This window comes from Lipophrys pholis (assembly GCF_963383615.2).
Source record: "Lipophrys pholis genome assembly, chromosome: 13".
Classification (NCBI taxonomy): Eukaryota; Metazoa; Chordata; class Actinopteri; order Blenniiformes; family Blenniidae; genus Lipophrys; species Lipophrys pholis.
In genome coordinates, this window is record NC_137632.1 from 27,856,827 (window position 1) to 27,875,024 (window position 18,198).

At 43.3% G+C, this 18,198-nt stretch overlaps 3 protein-coding genes across 16 annotated transcripts in view; 2 read left to right on the plus strand and 1 right to left on the minus strand.

Moving 5' to 3' along the window:
• The window catches only part of lrrfip1a (leucine rich repeat (in FLII) interacting protein 1a), a 51,656-nt gene extending 43,614 nt beyond the window's left edge, over positions 1 to 8,042 (plus strand). For 8 of the 11 annotated variants that reach the window (XR_013935918.1, XR_013935919.1, XR_013935920.1 and 5 more), the window contains 6 exons: positions 1,260 to 5,099; positions 5,209 to 5,258; positions 6,682 to 6,802; positions 6,881 to 6,960; positions 7,053 to 7,157; positions 7,252 to 8,021. Coding sequence is in view for 3 of the 11 variants with exons in the window: in XM_080478939.1 (XP_080335065.1) it covers positions 5,209 to 5,258; positions 6,682 to 6,802; positions 6,881 to 6,960; positions 7,053 to 7,157; positions 7,252 to 7,359 (464 nt within the window). In the remaining 8 variants the exon portion in view is untranslated. Of the gene's footprint in view, positions 1 to 1,259; positions 5,100 to 5,208; positions 5,259 to 6,681; positions 6,803 to 6,880; positions 6,961 to 7,052; positions 7,158 to 7,251 lie in introns of all 11 variants that reach the window. The other 3 variants (XM_080478939.1, XM_080478937.1, XM_080478938.1) reach the window with 1 other exon arrangement.
• Positions 6,116 to 12,191, minus strand: tyw5 (tRNA-yW synthesizing protein 5). The gene is made up of 9 exons (XM_080478940.1): positions 12,026 to 12,191; positions 11,034 to 11,188; positions 10,777 to 10,846; positions 10,649 to 10,693; positions 10,308 to 10,445; positions 10,030 to 10,117; positions 9,624 to 9,740; positions 9,186 to 9,514; positions 6,116 to 7,465 (listed from the first exon to the last, which is right to left on the minus strand). The coding sequence occupies exons 1-8, from the start codon at positions 12,104 to 12,106 to the stop codon at positions 9,198 to 9,200; spliced, it is 1,011 nt and encodes a 336-aa protein (XP_080335066.1). The 5' UTR covers positions 12,107 to 12,191; the 3' UTR covers positions 6,116 to 7,465; positions 9,186 to 9,197.
• Positions 12,192 to 13,502: 1,311 nt separating this feature from the next.
• maip1 (matrix AAA peptidase interacting protein 1) lies at positions 13,503 to 17,744 on the plus strand. 4 transcript variants are annotated; one of them, XR_013935914.1, is made up of 6 exons: positions 13,503 to 13,817; positions 14,695 to 14,766; positions 14,908 to 15,034; positions 15,946 to 16,099; positions 16,177 to 16,817; positions 16,921 to 17,368. XR_013935914.1 is itself a non-coding variant. In XM_080478900.1 (6 exons), the coding sequence occupies exons 1-5, from the start codon at positions 13,551 to 13,553 to the stop codon at positions 16,253 to 16,255; spliced, it is 699 nt and encodes a 232-aa protein (XP_080335026.1). In that variant the 5' UTR covers positions 13,503 to 13,550; the 3' UTR covers positions 16,256 to 16,291; positions 16,921 to 17,744. The 4 variants fall into 4 exon arrangements, 2 of the variants coding, with proteins under 2 accessions (XP_080335026.1, XP_080335025.1); XR_013935915.1 differs by having other exon boundaries at positions 16,177 to 16,317; XM_080478900.1 differs by having other exon boundaries at positions 16,177 to 16,291; positions 16,921 to 17,744.
• Positions 17,745 to 18,198: the final 454 nt, after the last annotated feature.

Genomic DNA, 18,198 nt, shown 5'->3' on the forward strand with positions numbered 1-18,198 from the left:
AAAAGCAGTGAAGCGGCGGCTGAGTCATGGCTGGAATGCATGGTCAGTGTGATCCAACTGATGAACGACTGTAAGTCAAACTGCTGAAGACGTCACTGTTGGTGCTGGACAGAAGCCATGGAGGGAGGCGTCACAGGATTAGACCGGTGCTCATGACTGATTATCGCTGCAGTGTTTTGATGGTTCCTTAACGTTGACCCTCATGGAAGCAAAACCTGTGTTGATAGTAAACACTCGGATGTCAAAACTTTTGTTGTTTCTGCTTTTCCAAAGAGTTGTTAAGTTGTCATGGCGAATCCTTTTTTTTTTTTTTTTGTCCGTCTTTGTCATTATTAGGTTAATCATGGATTTCACTCTTTTACCTTTTGTGGTTGGATCATTCTGAGTTATTATACTGGTTCTATTCATGTTGATCTTTCATCGTTGCGAGGCTGGCAGGTCAGTCCTCATTGTCTGTCCACGTGGGGAAGCATTCTTGGCCAAGATAAGCTATATAGTGTCTTTTCACCTTTTATTTAACAGTGATATCTTTGACGTGGTAAAGATTAATCTGATTAAATGCTTGCTTTCCAAAACGCCAGAGAAAACTGTGTAATCCAGTGCGGTGGGACATGTTGCAAAAGCTGAACTCAGGCTTGTATCACCACAATGAGTCTCTACCTCCTGGATTATCACAACAAGCAACATGCTGGGAATCATCAGTCTCATCATAAAAATATCTATTTTCTATTTCGCTTCACTGTCGACACTAATACCATCCACCTACTTCGTCTTCATTCTCTTTTTACTGATTCCATCGCTTGGATTCCGGTTCTCCCTCTTGCACCTCGGCCAGCACAGCTTCAGCATGAACATATTGCCTCTGAATCACAACCAACTGTGAATGCAGGAGCTGTTGGGCAAATGAAGATAGATCACAGAAAAAGGTTTAAATTGTTTGTTAGTTTGAGAAAAAGATTGATTATTATGTGGATACAGCTTAAGGCTTCTTTTCTTTGACACATGTACTGGGGCTCAAGAACTTTCTTTGTTCTGTTCTTCCTGCCTTTATTCTTCTTGTCCTCTCTGGACTTCTTTCTTTCTTTTCTTGGTCCTCTTGGTCCTTTGCTTTCCTTGCTGGCCACTCGATCAGCCCGGCATCCTGCCTTATCTCCTGACTTTGGCTGATGCGCTTCTTTATGAAGATTAAAAAACAAAACAAAAAAAACCAACCTTTATCTTTGGCCTTTTATCAGTGTCTGCTCTTCATGATCTCCCAGGCAACACAGAGGAGACTGAGATCAGAAGTAGCAGAAAGGAAGATGTGGATCCACAGCAGCAGCAAGAAATACTTGAGGAAGACAAAGAGAATCTCTTGAACTGTGACGTACGCTGCCATGGGGCAGATGAGTCCGCTCTGGAAACGTCTGATGAGAAACATCTTCCAAACACTCCCTCACCCATAGAAGAAGGCAGAGTTGGAGAAGATGACACCCGCAAGGACTTGATGATTGAGTCAATCATAGAAAGCAAAGCTGTAATAGTTTCCAGCGCTGAGCTTCGAGAGGAGGTTATAGATCCTGAGAAAAGTCCTCCAGAGGCAGTAATGTCTGAGGAGGGTTCAAACAAGACGAGATATCCAGATAGACAGGAAGCAGGACTCAAAGGTAGTGCTGAGACACATGATAGTGATATAGCGGAGACATCCGACACCCTCCCTGAAAAGCAACACAAGAAATGTGAAAACTCTGAGGGAACAGATTTGATTAACAAAGAAAAAAGTAATCAGCAAACAGTTTCATGTGTTACGAAAGAAAGTCCAATAGATGAATCTGTGACAGCGTTATCAAACATAGAATCTCAACCAGAGACCGAGAACGCAGGCGAGGCCGGCAAAGATGCGGCGGAGGAAACCCCAAGTAATTCCAACAAAAGTAAAAAGAAGAAAAAGAAAAAGAGAGGCAAAAAGAAAGGAGCGACTCAGAACGACACCCAGAACCAACAGAGCAGTGGAACAGAGAAGGAAAGTGGCAAAACTGTAAAACGGGTAGAATCAGGAGAAATGAATAATGGGTGTATCGTAGAGTCGAGCACCGACGCTCTGGTCAATGAAGACTCAAGGGAATCAACCGTGAATCCAGTTCAGAATGAGCAGGGCACTCAACAAGATGGACACACAGTACCGGTAGAAGCCCCAGAATCCAATTCCCAAGAGAAATCTCCCAAAGAAACAAGAACGGAATGTGACAAGGATCAGAAAGAGGAAGGAACCAAAACATTTGAAGAAGTCGAAGCAGCACCAACCTGTGAAACTCTTATTGACCTTAGTGTCCACAGTGTTACTGATGAACAGGAGGCCGACACTAAAGAAACACATATTGTGGAATCAGTGGAGGCAGTGGATCTCACTGACAGTTGTCCTCGTGTGGAAACACACAAAGAGCTCGGAACAGATTCCAGAAAGAAAGATGAAGGCGATGAGCTCCGTTGGGAGACGGACAAACTCGAAGCTGTAACGAATGTCGACCTCAGGGCTTCTCCCTGTGGATATGACATCAACTCAAAGAGTGGAGGCAGCCTCAACGAAGAGGGTACGGCGTGTGCGGATAACCCCGATAATGCAGATCCACTTCCAACCAATACCAACTTCATCAATGCTGATTCAAAAACTGTAGAGGAAATGAAGGAGACCACCGAGTGCACAACCAATAACAACAGCCTTGAAACAAGCAGTGATGAAAACACCAGACTGGAATCACTTGTTTCAAACGGAGGTGACGTTTCTGCTCTTGAATCCAAGTCCATGAAAATCTCATCACCGTCGACCACTGATGCTTTGAGGGGGTCGTCTGAGTCTGAGCCGTCCGCTGCCACGAAGTCCGACGTTGATCCTCCTGTCGATGTTTTGGATCAAAGTCCTCGGGAGGGAACTGAGACGGTCACCAACGACGAGGCACCGAGAGCAGAGGCCGAGGAAGAACGTGCCTCAACTCCAGGTCAGGATTCAGAGCCAGAACGAGAAGAACCAGGGAGGGAGGAGCCGGATCACGGTGTGACAGAACCCGCAGTGCCACACGGCTCGTCTTCACCAGTGACCAAACAACCTGCTGCTGGTGACACTGGAACTGTGGTGGGAAGTGAACAACTGGAGGACAGTGAGGGCGAGACTAAAGAACAGACCGATGAGACATTGTCTGAACTGAAAAGAGAAGAGAGTCGTACTTCAGACGGTCACCGGGAAGCCGGTAAGACCGAGGTGGGTTCCTCGATCACGCAGGAGACGGCTGACGGGGAAGATCCAGAGCATGAAAACGGTCAACATGATGAAAGTGAAGAGCCTCACGAATTTGTCCGAGCCAAAGGTGAGACCTTCGAAGAGTCGCCGCCCACCCAGCTGGAGAGCGACGAAGAGGACGAAGATGAAGGGCAGTCCTTCGACTTTGACGATCTGGACGTGGAGGCGGCCGTTGCACCCGAACTCCCCGACAATCCCGAAGACGAAGAGTTTGAGGAGGGAGTCGAAGCCACATCGGACGAAGGCGGCGATGGAAAGTCGGGGTCGTGTCAAAGTGATGCTCAGCCGGACGGAAGCACACGAGACAAACCGACCGAAGCGACTGAAGAAAGGTGCACAACGGACGGACTCAAACCGGTAGTAGCCGATCCTGAACCTGAAGAGGAGAACGAGTTTCAAGAGGGAGAACCTGGAGGAGCAGAGGAAGGGAAGAGCGAGCTGGGCGCTGTTGTAGAGAACATTAAACAAAAGGTGTCCTCACTAGTCGAGGAGGCGTTGGACGTTGTCAAGCTGGACTGGCAGAGCGAAGATCTGGCTTCTCCAAAGAGTCCAGACGAGGTGGCCGATCGCAAAGAGCCGCCACCGCCGCCGCCGCAGGCAGGGAGGGGTGTGAGGAAGGGCAGCAAGAAGGGCAAGGGCAAAGAGGACTGCAAGGTGTCTTAGTCGAGGGCTCGTCTGGCGTGAGGAAGGACGGTCATGTGCTGGAATAAATTAACTTTTAAAACCTCGACTGTAATTAATGGAGCGAAAAACGTTACAAAACGCCTCAAAATTCATCAAATCTGAATCCAGTTCAAGATCGCTGCACCTAATTAAGACCCCCTGACTTTGTTTTTGATGGGTTTTAAGATGAGATAAACTTTTTATTTACTAATTTTCAATATTATAACAAATTCAAAAGATCTTGATTTTATATTCCCTTCATAAAACGGTTACCTTTGTTTAGATTATTTATTAACAGGCACCACTTCAGAGAGGATCAAATGTTTGAAGGTCTGGATAGCTTCAATCCAAAACAAACAAAGAGAGAAGCTTGGCTTACTTGGGGTTTCGTGCGTCTATATGGTTTTTTTTAATGTTGATTATCTGCATACGAGGTGTTAAAAATCTACAAATGTTCACAGCACTTTTGATTCTTTTCCTAAAAAACATCACAGTTCATGAATCGGGGTATTCTTTTCATTAAGGTCATGTGTGCAAGGGTTACAAAAAATGAATAAGAGTTTACGTTTCAGGCATACTGCACTTACTGTAAAGGGTAACATTTATTATTGACGCACATTTGTTCTACTGCTCTTTATGTGACGTAGGTCATTCACGGTATCTCTCCGCTACAGAATATTTTGGTGTTCATATTATAACATTGGGAAGAAAAAAAATGTTTACTGGTAAATCTCACTGCGACTGTAGGAAACTGCGTTTGCAAAGACAGATAAGAAATCCTGGAATGTTTGAACTTTAAAAACAAAACAAAAATATGTCATACTTCAAGGACTCCGAACGCCAAAGCACAGAATTGTATCAACGTTTGCATTTTGTTGCACTAAATATTAAAAGATTGAAATAAATCCCCTTGCTGTTACCTGTGTGGAACGTTGCCCTGATGCGTCTCTACAGTGAATTGTTGCCGTTCATATGCGGCGCGTTTAGTCGCGCAGTGTGAAGAATCGCTCCTCTCCACAGTTTGTGCATGCTAACACCCCTCCCCCTCCTCACGCCCCGCTCCATCACTCCCACACGGATGTCTGCTCTGTTGCATGCATCAACTCATCACCCCCACCCGCCTCCTCCTCCTCCTCCTCCTCCTTGGCTCCTCCCACTCCCGGTATGTTGACTCTCTTTTTAAAAAGATAGATTCTGTATATTGTTGAGGGAAGTGGACGTTCACATGATGCACAATGCTCCATTTCTGAAAGGTGCTCGTTATCTTTCAGAGATCCGCCTGAGGAAACTGGTGGATGAACGGGAAAAAATGATCGAGCAGGTTAGTAAATGGTCCCTCCATTACCTGAGGCAGGCGTGTATATTCACTCCAATAAGTACTTAAGTCCACATGTGAGATTTGTTTCACTGCCGATGTTAGTAGAATAAGAGATTATTAGTCATTCATTACCAGAGGCAAGGCCCCAGCTATTTCCCACCCATATGAATTGATGAATCAACATTTTAAAGTTTACAATAATAGTTGCTGAGATGTGTACATGGTCGGACTGCAGCTTTAACTGCTAATCCAGATGACAGGATAAACCCACACTATGCCTGCAGAACTGCAGCTCCTCTTATTGAACAAGAGGTCAGATTTATATTTCTAAATGTGTTTGATGAAATAAATGTGTGTGATTGTGGACGTTATAGTCATAAATTAAGTCTTTGCTCGGGGCAGAGCTGTAACTCATTTGTTTATCCTCAAAGTGAGAATAACTGTACCTTTGTAAGCTCATTGCTCACTAATAATCATAATAAAATATAAACAGACTGTAAAGCTAAATGTGTAATTGGTCCATTTACCTGAGGCGGTATCACAGTCAGTGTCTCTTGAATTAAAGGATTATTTATCTTTATCTATTTGCTGTGACATTTTAACTGGGTCCAGAACCTGAGGCAGCAGCTGTTATACTCCTGTAAACTAGTCAGACATGTATTGACATAACTGAATAGAAGAGGTGGTAGTTCATCCATTACCTGAGGCAACTTTGAAAATTATGAGGAAGCATATTTCATACTTTTAGGCCTGTTCTGCAACAATAATCAGTTGTGAGGATTATGGAGAGTCGACGAGTCACTCGATTTACAATCTGAAGCAAGGCTGAAGATAGAATTATGTACTGAAACAAAATGATTAAGAAACACATTTTCTTTCCAACATATCCAGTACAGAAACAGAGTCAACGTGTATTCCTGCATTTGTAACAGTCATAAGATAAAAATATAATTAAACGTTGAACGGGTCCTCGCTGGTCAGCGATTGGAAGCTTGTCCTCCAGGTGGCGCTGCGACTGACATTGCATTTTGGCCTGTGGGTGTGATGAGGGCCTACGGTGTTTATACATGTACTACAGTTTGAGGCAGATTGAACGACGTACATGCTGGTTATGCAGCACTTCCTATCCATCCACCAGGTGGCGCCATCACTGAGACTGCACATTGAATTCATCCGGGCAGGACTGTGTTCACTCGTGTCACGTTTTAGGCGGCTTGCAGCATGTAGAGCAGAGTGACACATCACTTCCTGTTTCATGGCGACGTGTTGAAGTCAAAGGGTCACGCCCTCCGACTCGTTCTGATTTTAATACCGTTTTTATCACGGAGGCCAAATTCTAGGTATCCTGGACTGACCCTGCGCTTCCCTGCCAATCTCACGGATGATATCAGAGTTTGACGCATTGATGTTCCTTGCCTCCACACAGGTGAAGAAGCTGAAGTCTCAGCTGGAACAGAAGACTCCGAAGAACGGCGCCGACAGCAGCTGCAGCCCCGACGGGGAAATTCTAGAGAACGGAAACGACCCAAACATCATGGAGCTGCAGAGTGAGTCGACGCGTTGGCCGACGGTGTGACTCCCACGACTCCATCAGGCTTAAATGTTTCTGTTCCGTCTCCGTCCAGGAGACTCCAACAGACATGTCAGCGACCTGAAGTTCAAACTGGTGAAGGCAGAACAGGAAGTGACGGCTTTGGAGCAAAACGTGAGCCGACGACCGCCGAGCGTCTCCGTTCGCAGTCGCCACCGCGGTTCTCGGTTCTCGGTTCACTTCCGTGTGTTTTTATTTTTTTCCAGGTGACCAGGCTGGAAGGTCAGGTGACGCGGTACAAGTCCGCATCGGAGAGCGCGGAGAAGGTGGAGGACGAGCTGAAGGCGGACAAACGGAAGCTGCAGCGAGAGGCAGGGTGTCGTTTCCTCCCGTGTCCAAGCGATAAATGTCCGGCGCTCAGGCCTTTACTGACCCTCCCTCTCTCTCTCTGCTCGCTCCCAACAGCTGCGCTCGGCGCTGGACAAGGTGGACGAGCTGGAGTCCAACAACAGCCACTTAGCCAAGAGGCTGGAGAAGATCAAGTCCAGCCGCGGCATGGCGCAGACCCCGTAACGCTGCCGCCGTGCCTCCCGTTTCCTCCGTCCCGAAACTGGGCGAACGCTCGGAGAAGAGCCATCCCGGATCCCGGAATCTTCTTTCATCCGCCTCGTAGGAAAACCTTAAGAAAAAGAACAAAACACTTAGTTATTCACAGCCATGTGCCATTTCTTTCTTTTCTGTCCGATGGGATTTGTCGGTTCGTCGGTCTGCCGCCTCTCGCCGACAGATCCGGCTGCCTCGCCCTCGTGGACGACAGACAGAAGACGTGTCGGGACGACTGCGGCCTGCAGGGGGCAGCAGCGGCTTGTTTTTCTTTTTCTTTTTTTTTTTTCTAAATAGCTCCTTTCCTGGAAGCTCACAGCGACCCCCACACAGTCCCGCCATGGTTTTTCTTCTGTGGGCAGATTAACTGACTGATTTGATTGACGGTGTGTGAGAAAAGGCCCATCGACCTGAAGTCCAGCGAAATAATCTCCCCGCTTCTCCCCGCTTCACGTAGTCACTCGGCTCTCGTGCACTTCCACGTCCAAAACGCTGAGACTCGCCGAAGAACCGGGACGAATGGGAGCAGGAGACACTGGAGACACTGAGGAGACGCTGCTGCTGCTGCACTGTTTACAAAGCTTTCAAATGTTTGTAAGGAAACAACTGTATTCTTTGTGCAATAAAATTTTAAACAAAGGCTGTTTTTCTTCACTCTGAAGTTCGGTCCGTTTTAATACGAGTGAGGTTTTGTCTGTTTTCTACCTCAAGACCACAAGTTGAAGAGTTTCCCGGTGATAAAAATATATTAACGTGTTTAAGGTGTATTGGATGAATTTATTTTTTAAAAAGAAGCTTTAAAACATTAAAAAGTCTTTGGCTTCCCAACGTAGAAGTGATGAACATTCCTACCTTAAATACTCTTTAAATCTCTGCTCACATATTTTATATATTCCTTTCAAAATATCATTTTAATTAGTTTCACAGCTTTTTTTTGTTTTTTTTTTAATTCCTCCAACATATGAGCTCGGCTGATAATGAGCTTGTTAGTATATCTGGGAGTTATATATACTTAATGTACAGCTAATGTGTCTTTTATGGCTTCAAACATACATCAATACAACATAAAACTCCAAATTAGAAAGGCATGTCGGAGTTTAGTGAATCACCATTCATGCAATTTAAACTTCACCAGTTGTCTGAAAGACCTGATTGTTTGACTTTCAACAATAGAAGACCACTGGCATGTCTTCTAACTATTTTACATCGACGGACGCTAAACTTTGTGAAACTGATCCTAAAGTGTTGAGATATTTAAAAAAAAAACATTTAATCCGGCTGGTAGCAGTTAAAGTTCCTAAAAAGTGCTCACTGTATTTAACTCCAATATCAGGGTTTTTTCCTGATCACGCCACTTGTTGCTTCTTTGCCAATTTTCCTAAATAAACCTACAGTCGCATTAAAAACTTCTCCAGAAGAAATGGATGATGCTTCAATACAGCGTTGCCACCTAGTGGCTGAAAAGGTGAACTGCATGCTGTCGGATACCGACACCGTCCAGTGTGAGATGGACGGTTCTTATCGCAACCGGGCTGTTTAGCAGAAGTGACGTAGAGCGATAATGTTGCATAATCGAGTGAAACTGGAAAAATATCCCAATAATCAATACACAGCCCAAAAGTACTGCTCGTATTTTTACGGGCTTCTATAGCTTCTGCTGTGTAGATTAAGATGTTTGTCAAATGTCGATTTTGATTAGACTTTTCCGGCGAGCAACAGAAGACGATAAAGAAGTATCTGGCAGTAGAACATGGTGTATTTAGAGGTTGTTTTTTTATTATTTATTTTCCTCGCACCTCTCAGCAGACTCATCCAGGTTTATCGGATAAACTGCTGGGTAACGTGTTTTTCGAGTCCCGTTCGTCTGTTTCCATCGTGTCATCATGAAATGTTCTCTTCTGGATGCGCTGAGTCATGCGGCGGCCGTAGAAGTCCCGATAGTCGGCGGGAAGTTGGTCCAGAGCGTTCAGCGCCCGCTCCAGGGCCTGCAGGGCTCGGCCGGCGGCCACCGGGTCCTTGTTCCCGTACGGGTCCTTCTTGTCGTAGCTGTCTGCAGGCAGGTGGCGCCAGAACACGTTGACGCCGACCCCGAACTGCAGCGCCAGAGTGTTGTGGAACCACAGAGCTGGAAGACGCCAGAGAACACAGTGTCGTCTGCATACAGGTGGATGTTCACACCTCAGGTGTTGGAATATTTGACAATAATTGTAATCGGAGTTCTAAGATGTTTTTACCGGGGATGAAGAGCAGATCTCCAGGCTCCAGCACACACTCGTATCTCTTTGCCTTCACGAAGTCAGGAAATCGCGTCAGATCTGGATTGTCGATGTCCAGGACCTCCGATTTATCACCTGCCGGAGGAGGTCAAGAATTTAGGATGCAGGAAAATAAGTAAGACACTGAAGCCAGAGATTGAGCCAATCACTGAAGTCTAATCCATCTTCTCTTCAAGAAATTGATCTTATAAACTCTTCCAGAGTCTCTGCTTTTATGTTTTATGAAACTTTTTTTAAAGTTTTACGGTGAGAAACACTGAGGACTGAACTGAGAAGGTCGATGTGAACTTCAGTTCTAACTGACGGACTCGGCTCCACCACAGCAGATTGAAGATTATGTTTTTCAAGATGAAGAGCGTCAGACCTGACAGGTAGAGGTGCAGAGCGTCCCGGGGGCTGTAGAGGACCACCCTCTTCCTCCCCGTCACCTGAGCCAGCAGGTTGTCCATCACCTGCTCAAACAAAGCCGGGATCTTAAAGGTTGCTTCAACTCTGTTGCTCCTGGATCGTTAATAATGTCGACCAGAAAGCTTTTTCACACAGAAACTTGTATTTAAGTTGGATTTCTGCAGCACGACTGTCCAGTAACGAACCAAATTTTACAAAAAATCAATCAACTGAATGAGGGTGAAGCCCGCTCACGTCGTAGTGCGTCCACAGCTGCAGGGCACAAGAGCTGATCCTGAAGACGCTGGAGAAGAATTGATCGCACTCGAAGAACGGAGGGACGTGGAAGTCCTGCGACAGGTCCGGGAACTGTTTCCTCAGATCAGCAGGCTCCTGTTGGAGAGAGAGAGAGAGAGAGAGAGACAGAGAGAGAGGGAGAGAGGGAGAAAGAGAAAGAGAAGGTGAGCAGACGATAGTTTACCGTGTTTGTACGATCATTTCTTGATGTCTGATGATTCTTTTCCAGAAAAAATAGGACATTTGAATTATCCTCAGCTCTGTTTGCTCATCCCACAAATGTAATAATCCCTTGCTACCTTTCGAACGTCCTCCCCGAGCGATCGAAGGTAGTAGCTCTCATCCTGAAATGAAAAGATTAAAAGCAATGGTTTGAAAAAAAAAAAAAGAAAATACGATGTAGTTCTGCTCAGTTTATCCTCCGTACCTCGCAAAGGAAGAAATCTGCATGTTTTGTCTCCGATGCTCTTTTCACAAATTCATTAAACGGTAAAGTCCTGTGAAGACAAGACCGGCATGAGGAGAGAAACCTGCAGAGAACCGGACAAGAGGCGGGTTCTCGCTTCAAAGGAGGTTCTGTGAATCGTTCTCTGGAGGGTCACGTGTTCTTTAGGAGGGTGAAGGGTTCAGCTGATGTTTCTGAGTGAAACGCAGGACAAAATCCGCTTTTGTGTGCAGACTCGCCTGTAGACAAAGTTTTTGTGGAGAAAGTCCATCTGAGGCACCGTGGACACGTGGATCTTCACCTCCCTGCTGCCTCCCGTCTGTCCCAGATAGTCCACAGTCCACTTCTGCAGACACGGACCCAGAGACACCCCTCTGAGCACGGCCGGCCGGCGCTGGAAACGACACACAGCATCGAGATGTTTGGCCAGCAGGGCAGACAAAAGGCCTCAAGGCGCGGTCGTTTAAAGTCCAGGAAAGACAGAGCCGTCGCCTCCGATCCAGAGAAAACTCCTGGGATTCAGTTTAAAGTCACACAGAGTCAAACAACCTGGCTTCATGTTGGACTTCCTCTGAAGCTGTCATCGTGCGATCTTCATGTAATAAAACATATTTGTTGACAGCTGCTCATTAGAGGATTTCACTTTGTCTCTGTTTAAGCCGATAACACACACACACATCTCAAGGAGTTTTAATGAAATACTTCAATCTGAAGCAAAGTTTAAAACAATGTTTTCAACTTTGACGTGACACTTCTAGATTTAGCCAACTATTTTAGATTTACATTTAACATACATGTCAATAAAATTGATATTTTTTTTACCCTCTATTGTTGTTTTGTGTGTAATAGAAGAAGAAGAAGAAGAAGAAGAAGAAGCAATACTGTAAAATATGTTTCTCTATGAGATTAACAAAGTATTTCTATGCTATTCTATTCTATTCTATTCTATTCTATTCTATTCTATTCTATCCTAATGTCACACAGGTAGATCAGTCTGATGGGAGGTTTTAAAGGACCAGTTTCTTTGGTTTTGTCAACATTTGTGAAACATTTCCCTTTAGTTGAATTACTGCTCACATTACTGTATTGTTTCAACACAGACACGTATTTCGTCACGTATTGACGAATAAAATTGATCACCTTTGGCTCACCACTGGAGCCTGTTTTCTGTCACTTTCAGTAATAGTTCTCTTTCCTTCTAAGGTCTATTTCGACCTTTAAGGAGTCTTACTTGTGGATAAACGTCCCGCAGAAACACGTCTCTGTCCACCTCCGTGATCACCGGAACAGATTCTTTCTCCTGGAGCTCCATTAATAACTCCCAACAATAATCAATCGTTTAAGAGCTTTAATAGAAAGTAAACTAAACACTGAGGGCTTCGTGGTGTTTCACTGATGAGGTGTCGACGAGAAACAAAACATAGCGGTAGAATTTACATTCTACAAAATCCCCTGAGGCATTTCTTTTTAGTTTTTTCTGTTGTGATTCATCTTAAAATTGATGAAAGTAAAGTATTGCCAAGTTGTTTTCGGTAAATCTGTCTGTATGTTTCACTACGTTTGTAGCTTCAAGCCGGGAGTCACACCAGCACAGACAGGAAGTTGTCACAGGTACGTCACATCCAGGTGCGGCTATACGTCGAGTGTTTCGCCATATTGGACCGGGCACAGCCACAATATAATAACAATACAACAATATAATATAACAAAACTATTAGTGATTCAAATAATAAGAAAGATGTTAAAACTATTGAGTTATGTACTTTACTCTATGTACTTAACTCCCACTGACTGATTTATTCTTGACAGCGTGTTTTTGTTGTTCTTTTGTTCGAAATGTTTTATATAAATGGTGGAATTAAAAAAAACATAGAATATGCCCTCATTAGTTAAAAAGAAAAAAGCAGTTAGCAGTGAGGAGGTGTGTGATGGAAAAATGTTAAATATTAAAAATCCCCAATCAACAAAACAAATAACAGATATGGAAACAATACATACAAGAATTCTTGGATCTTTCTTAAATTAGATTGCCTTACAAGACAAAGCAATGAATTGAGAAGGGGTGCACGAGGTAAATAAACATCAACTAGTAATAAAATGCAGAAAACAAGAGAAACCAAATGATGACAACAAACTCAATTGAATGAAACCAATGATGATCCTTCAACGTTCCAGTGTCCAGGTGTTGTCATTACTTCACAGGTGGCGTATGATGTGAACCAACGCAGACACAAAAGGTTAAATTTCCAATCAATCTTCTTGCAGGTGAGCTGATTGTTCATTTGTTGAAAAAACAAATGATAAACATAGCCGACTTTAATGTGGGAAGTTATAAGTTTTTGTCCTAATTATCTATTCCTGGTTTATTTTTTGGGTTACTGTCACCAAGCCTCTCAATCACGTAACAACAAAACGTATTCAAACAAACTAAATCACCTGCCAACAAATAGTAAAAAGGGCTTCAACTGTTAATGTACAGGAAGTTCCTTCAAATAATCAAGAAGCAGCGTACCAACATCATTGGAAAAAATAAAACAAGAAAAAAACGTCCAAATGACTAAAGCTTTGGTATTAATTACAAAATGTTTTTAACATAAATTTTAGGTTTGTTTTTAATCATGAAATTTCAATTGGATGAATTTATCCATCTGAATCCACAAGGTGGCAGTGATGCGCTCATCAGAAAGCAGGAGGACCAACGAAGAAGAAAAAACAGCGTCAGCGTGTGCACCACAGAAGAAGAAAGGAGGCGAAAGATGGCGCTGCCCATGTTCAGAAGGTGTTCCAGGTTTCCATCAACATCCAGTTTTCCTCTCCTCTTCCTGAATAAACCCTCCGTCTTGACCCGCTCCGGAACACCGCGGCTCCCCGCCGCCCTGCGGGCCTACAGCTCCAACAAGGTGGTGGTGGTCGGCCTCCCGAACCCCTTCATCTGGTTCCGGACCAGGATCTACTACTTTCTCATCCGAACCTACTTCGACAAAGAGTTCAGCATCGATGAGTTCACAGAGGGAGCCAAACAGGTCTGTCACAGCCTGGAACCAGGTTCAATAACTGCTCTTTTTATAACGACACACACCTGCTACTTACTATGTTATTACTGCTATTGTTACTCCTTTTACTGCTACTACTTTTATTATTATTAGGATCATTACTACTGTTTTTACCACTATTACTACTCATTTTACTATTATTATTACTATTACTACTGCTTTTCCACTATTACTACTCATTTTACTACATTTACAACTGCTATTACTACTCCTGTTACTGCTATTACTACTCCTTTACTACTTTTACTACTCCTGTTACTGCTATTACTACTCCTTTACTACTTTTACTACTCCTGTTTCCTGCTATTACTACTTCTTTACTACTTTTACTACTCCTGTTACTACTATTACTACTACTGTTACTGCTTTTACTACTCCTTTACTACATTTACTACTCCTGTTACTGCTATTACTATTCCTTTTACGACATTTGCAACCGCTATTACTACTCCTGTTACAGCTATTACTACTCCTTTACTACTTTTACTACTTCTGCTACTGCTATTACTACTCCTTTACTACTTTCACTACTCCTGTTACTGCTATTACTACTCTGCTGCCACTTTTACTACTCCTGTTACTGCTATTACTACTCTTTTACTACTTTCACTACTCTTTCGCTGCTATTACTACTTTATATTACTGTTCCTTTTACTACAATTACTATTCCTAGTATTATTCCTATTAGTTCTCCTTCTACCACTCGTTCAAGAGGAAATCAACTCTTTTCTGAACTGTTATGTATGAAGCCATGATCATCCTTTTATTCTATATTTAATGTGAAGGAAAAAGGTGTGAAGCCGCTGCTCCACACAGGCTTCAGTTATCTGTTGTCTCTGTGCTGCAGGCCTTCTCTCACGTCTCCCGGCTGCTGTCTCGGTGTCAGTTTGACGCTCTGGACGGACTGGTAGAGAAAGACGTGAGTGTTGAAGCAGGTTTCTCCAACACGCAGTCAGACTGACGTCTGTGAGCATTAAACCGTGTTCAGAGTCTCGTAAACCTCATTCTGTGGTAGTTAGTGGCCTTTTCCTGACTTCACCTCTCTGTCTGCTGCTTGTAGCTGGTTGGAAAACTGCAGGAGAAATGCAGCCTGCTGTCCTCGGACTACAAGAAAGCTCTGTTGGCAGATCCAGACGACATCATGTACTCCACACCCGGAGACGTGGGGATTTTCTACGACGACGATGGTGACAAAACACGACATTCTCAGCTCTTCAAGTAACATACTGAATCTGACATCCTTCGCTAGAATACTTTATAAAGTACTGGACACATGAAGTAGGTTCATGATTTATTATATCCTGCATGTGTGGTACATGTAGAGTGACACTGAGCTCAAAAAGTGTATTCTCATAAACTTTAAATGAAAATATTTCAACAAAATTGAAAGTGAAAAAATGTTTTTTTTTGTCCCGTGATTTACATAAAATGCAAAATTAAACAAAACGCATGTTTAAAGTAATGATCCATTCCAGGTAAAGTCTTACTTTTGGACAGTTGTAATCATACTTTGCACTATAAGTACTTTCTATTATTTAATTTGTTCCATGTTAATCCCTTGTGTGAGTAGATCTTACGTGTTCGGGTCCGAGCACCAAGTAGTGCGAGGACCCTATTGAAACCCAAGCAATACTTTATTTTATATTTTACATCCGGAACTACTGCCTTTCTGATATGCCTAAACTTGCTCAAACTTTTGCACACAATTCAGAAGTGGCTAAAAAAATGTATATTTCATGAGAAATATGCTGAAATGGCTCCATAGTGCCCTCTAAAAGTTAAAACATTTTTTAACACATTTTGTAACGTCTGCTACGCGCAGCACGTTTCACCTACATGAACGGAAGTCCATAGGCATAATGCCTAATGTGTTTAATCTTGTACAGTAGTTTTTTACGGAGTGAGACGAGCCTCCTCTGGGGGGCGCCAGAGAGCTACAGAGGAAATATCAAGGAGTCAGGGAGCTGCAAACTTCCATTAAGAGCTTTTGAATAGGAATCATGATGAAAAGCACGATGTGGAGGTAAAACTATTCAAACAAGAGTTAACAGGATCCACCTGCCAAAGAAACTTTGCTTTATTTATTTTTTTCTCGCAGGGAGGAAGTTCGTCAGCATCCTGATGCGGTTCTGGTATCTGACGAGCGCGCGGCTTCCTGACGACGGCATAGAGGGAACCCGCCTCTTTAAGGTGTCCATCGGCGAGGGAACGGACGAAGAAGAAACGAAGCGGCTGCTGACGGCCATCTACGAGTTAGTGTCTCCACGACGTTACAGCGGAGAGTGTTTGTGTTCGCCGTGGCTCTGACCTTTCACCCCGTCTGCTGCAGATTCCAGAGGGAGTTCACTAAAGGAGTTCCTCCCAACTGGACCATCACCAGGATAGAGCACTCCAAACTGCTGGACTGAGGCAGACCAGCTGCTCGGTGGAAACTCATCACAAATGTGCTTCTGTTTTCTTCCCCTTCACAGTATTTGCTTCTTTTTTTTTTTAAAAGTTTGCAAAACTACAGAGATTTGTGAGGACAGAGCCGAACACAGAAAAGACACTGGAGTGAACGAAGCACAGCTGCTCTCTTAATTCTGTCTTCACCCTTCATAGAAACCAGCGATTGTAAATATTAAACTCTTCACCTGGTCACATCACCTGACGAATCAACTATTGTTCAGCTTACCAATTTTACCACGCGGTGGGCAAATGAGATTAACTCATTATTAAAAAAATGCTCATGGTGTGATTGAGACAAGTAGAGGTACAATTAGTAATATTTTAGTTGTAAATGAATGTGGGGAATCAGTTTTGATGTTTTCTGAAAGTCTGCTGCAAGAATATTTAGGGATTTTTTTAATATCAAAAGTAGCCAGGTCTCCCCGTTCTGACTCGCAATATCTCTTCTTACCACAGGATGGTGTAGTGAGTCACTCCAGCATCTTTAATTGAAAGCTCTGTGTTGTGGATTAAAGGCAGACTGTGAGCTCCAGATGCCTTGAAGTGATATTTAACTCCTGTAATCCACATCGTTGAAATCTCCAATGATTTTTTTTTGTTTTTGTTTTTGTTTACTCCATCTCAGATCTGCTGCTGCACATGCTTTGATTTCATAGTGGAGGTTTAACCAGCAGGTAATGAGACTCTTCCCATCATCAGCGTCTCAAGAGTCGGAGGGTCCGCCCTGTGGTCCGATCGCCATCGCCGCGTTCGTCGATTCTGATTTGAAATGCTTTTTCTCAGTCGGTGGTGTCTTCCACCATTTTGTTTTTTCAGGAAACCGAAAAAGCCTGTACAAGAGTTTTTATCCCGCGCAGTTAGTGAGCTATTATTCTGTGTGTCGGACTGAGCTGTGAGAAGATATTCCAAGTCCAAAACCTTCAGAGTTTCAATGTGAAAAACACCCGGTTGCACTCATGTTTTATTTGTTTGTAATGATGAAGGCAGCTTGGTGCAGCTGCAGCAGACCTTCTGTTGTTTTATTGAAGATTTGAAGAATTATAAACATCTGTGCTGTTGATTCTCTTGACGATATATTTGTCTGCGGGTTTTTTATTTTTTATACAGTTGGGCTAGGTTAAGGTTAGTGTCTGCCACAGGGCAAACACACTCACATTCACACCTAGGGGCAATTCAGGGTCACCAACTGGAGCAAAGCCACACACACACTGAGAGAACGTGCAAACGCCACACAGAAAGTTGGTATTGAACCCAGTGTGTGTTTTTTTGTGGGTAATTTTCTTTAAATTATTGTTAATTCACAATATCTTCATCTATGTATACACATACCTACAGTATCTAGAAATACATACAGTTGTTATATACCTACCCACATATAACACATATACGTAGCTAATTCAACATGTCTGAACCATTACCAGAAAAATAAACTTTGATTTGTCTAAATCCATTGATAGTTGAAGGAATATATATATATATATATTTGACATCAAACGGCTTTTTAATTTGTTCAATTCTAAGGTAAGTTCTCCCCTGTCTAGAAAATACTTTATCAGCAAACAAAACAAGTTGTGGTATTTTTCATGGTCATCATTCATGGTGGTACAGTGGTCAGCACTCACGCCTCACAGCCAGGTCAAATACCAACTGGGGCCTTTCTGTGAGGAGTTTGCATGTTCTCCCTGTGTGTTTGTTGGTTCCCTCCTGGTTCTCCGGTTTCAAGGGGGTATCCTGCCCTCGTCCATTGTAAACTGGGATTGGCTCCTGGGCCCTGCAACCACAATGTTTATTTTAATATGTATGATTTGAATACATAAGGAAACATTTATTTTTTAAATAAAAAAAAAAAAATTAAAATAAAAAAAAAATAATATATATATATATATATATATATATATATATA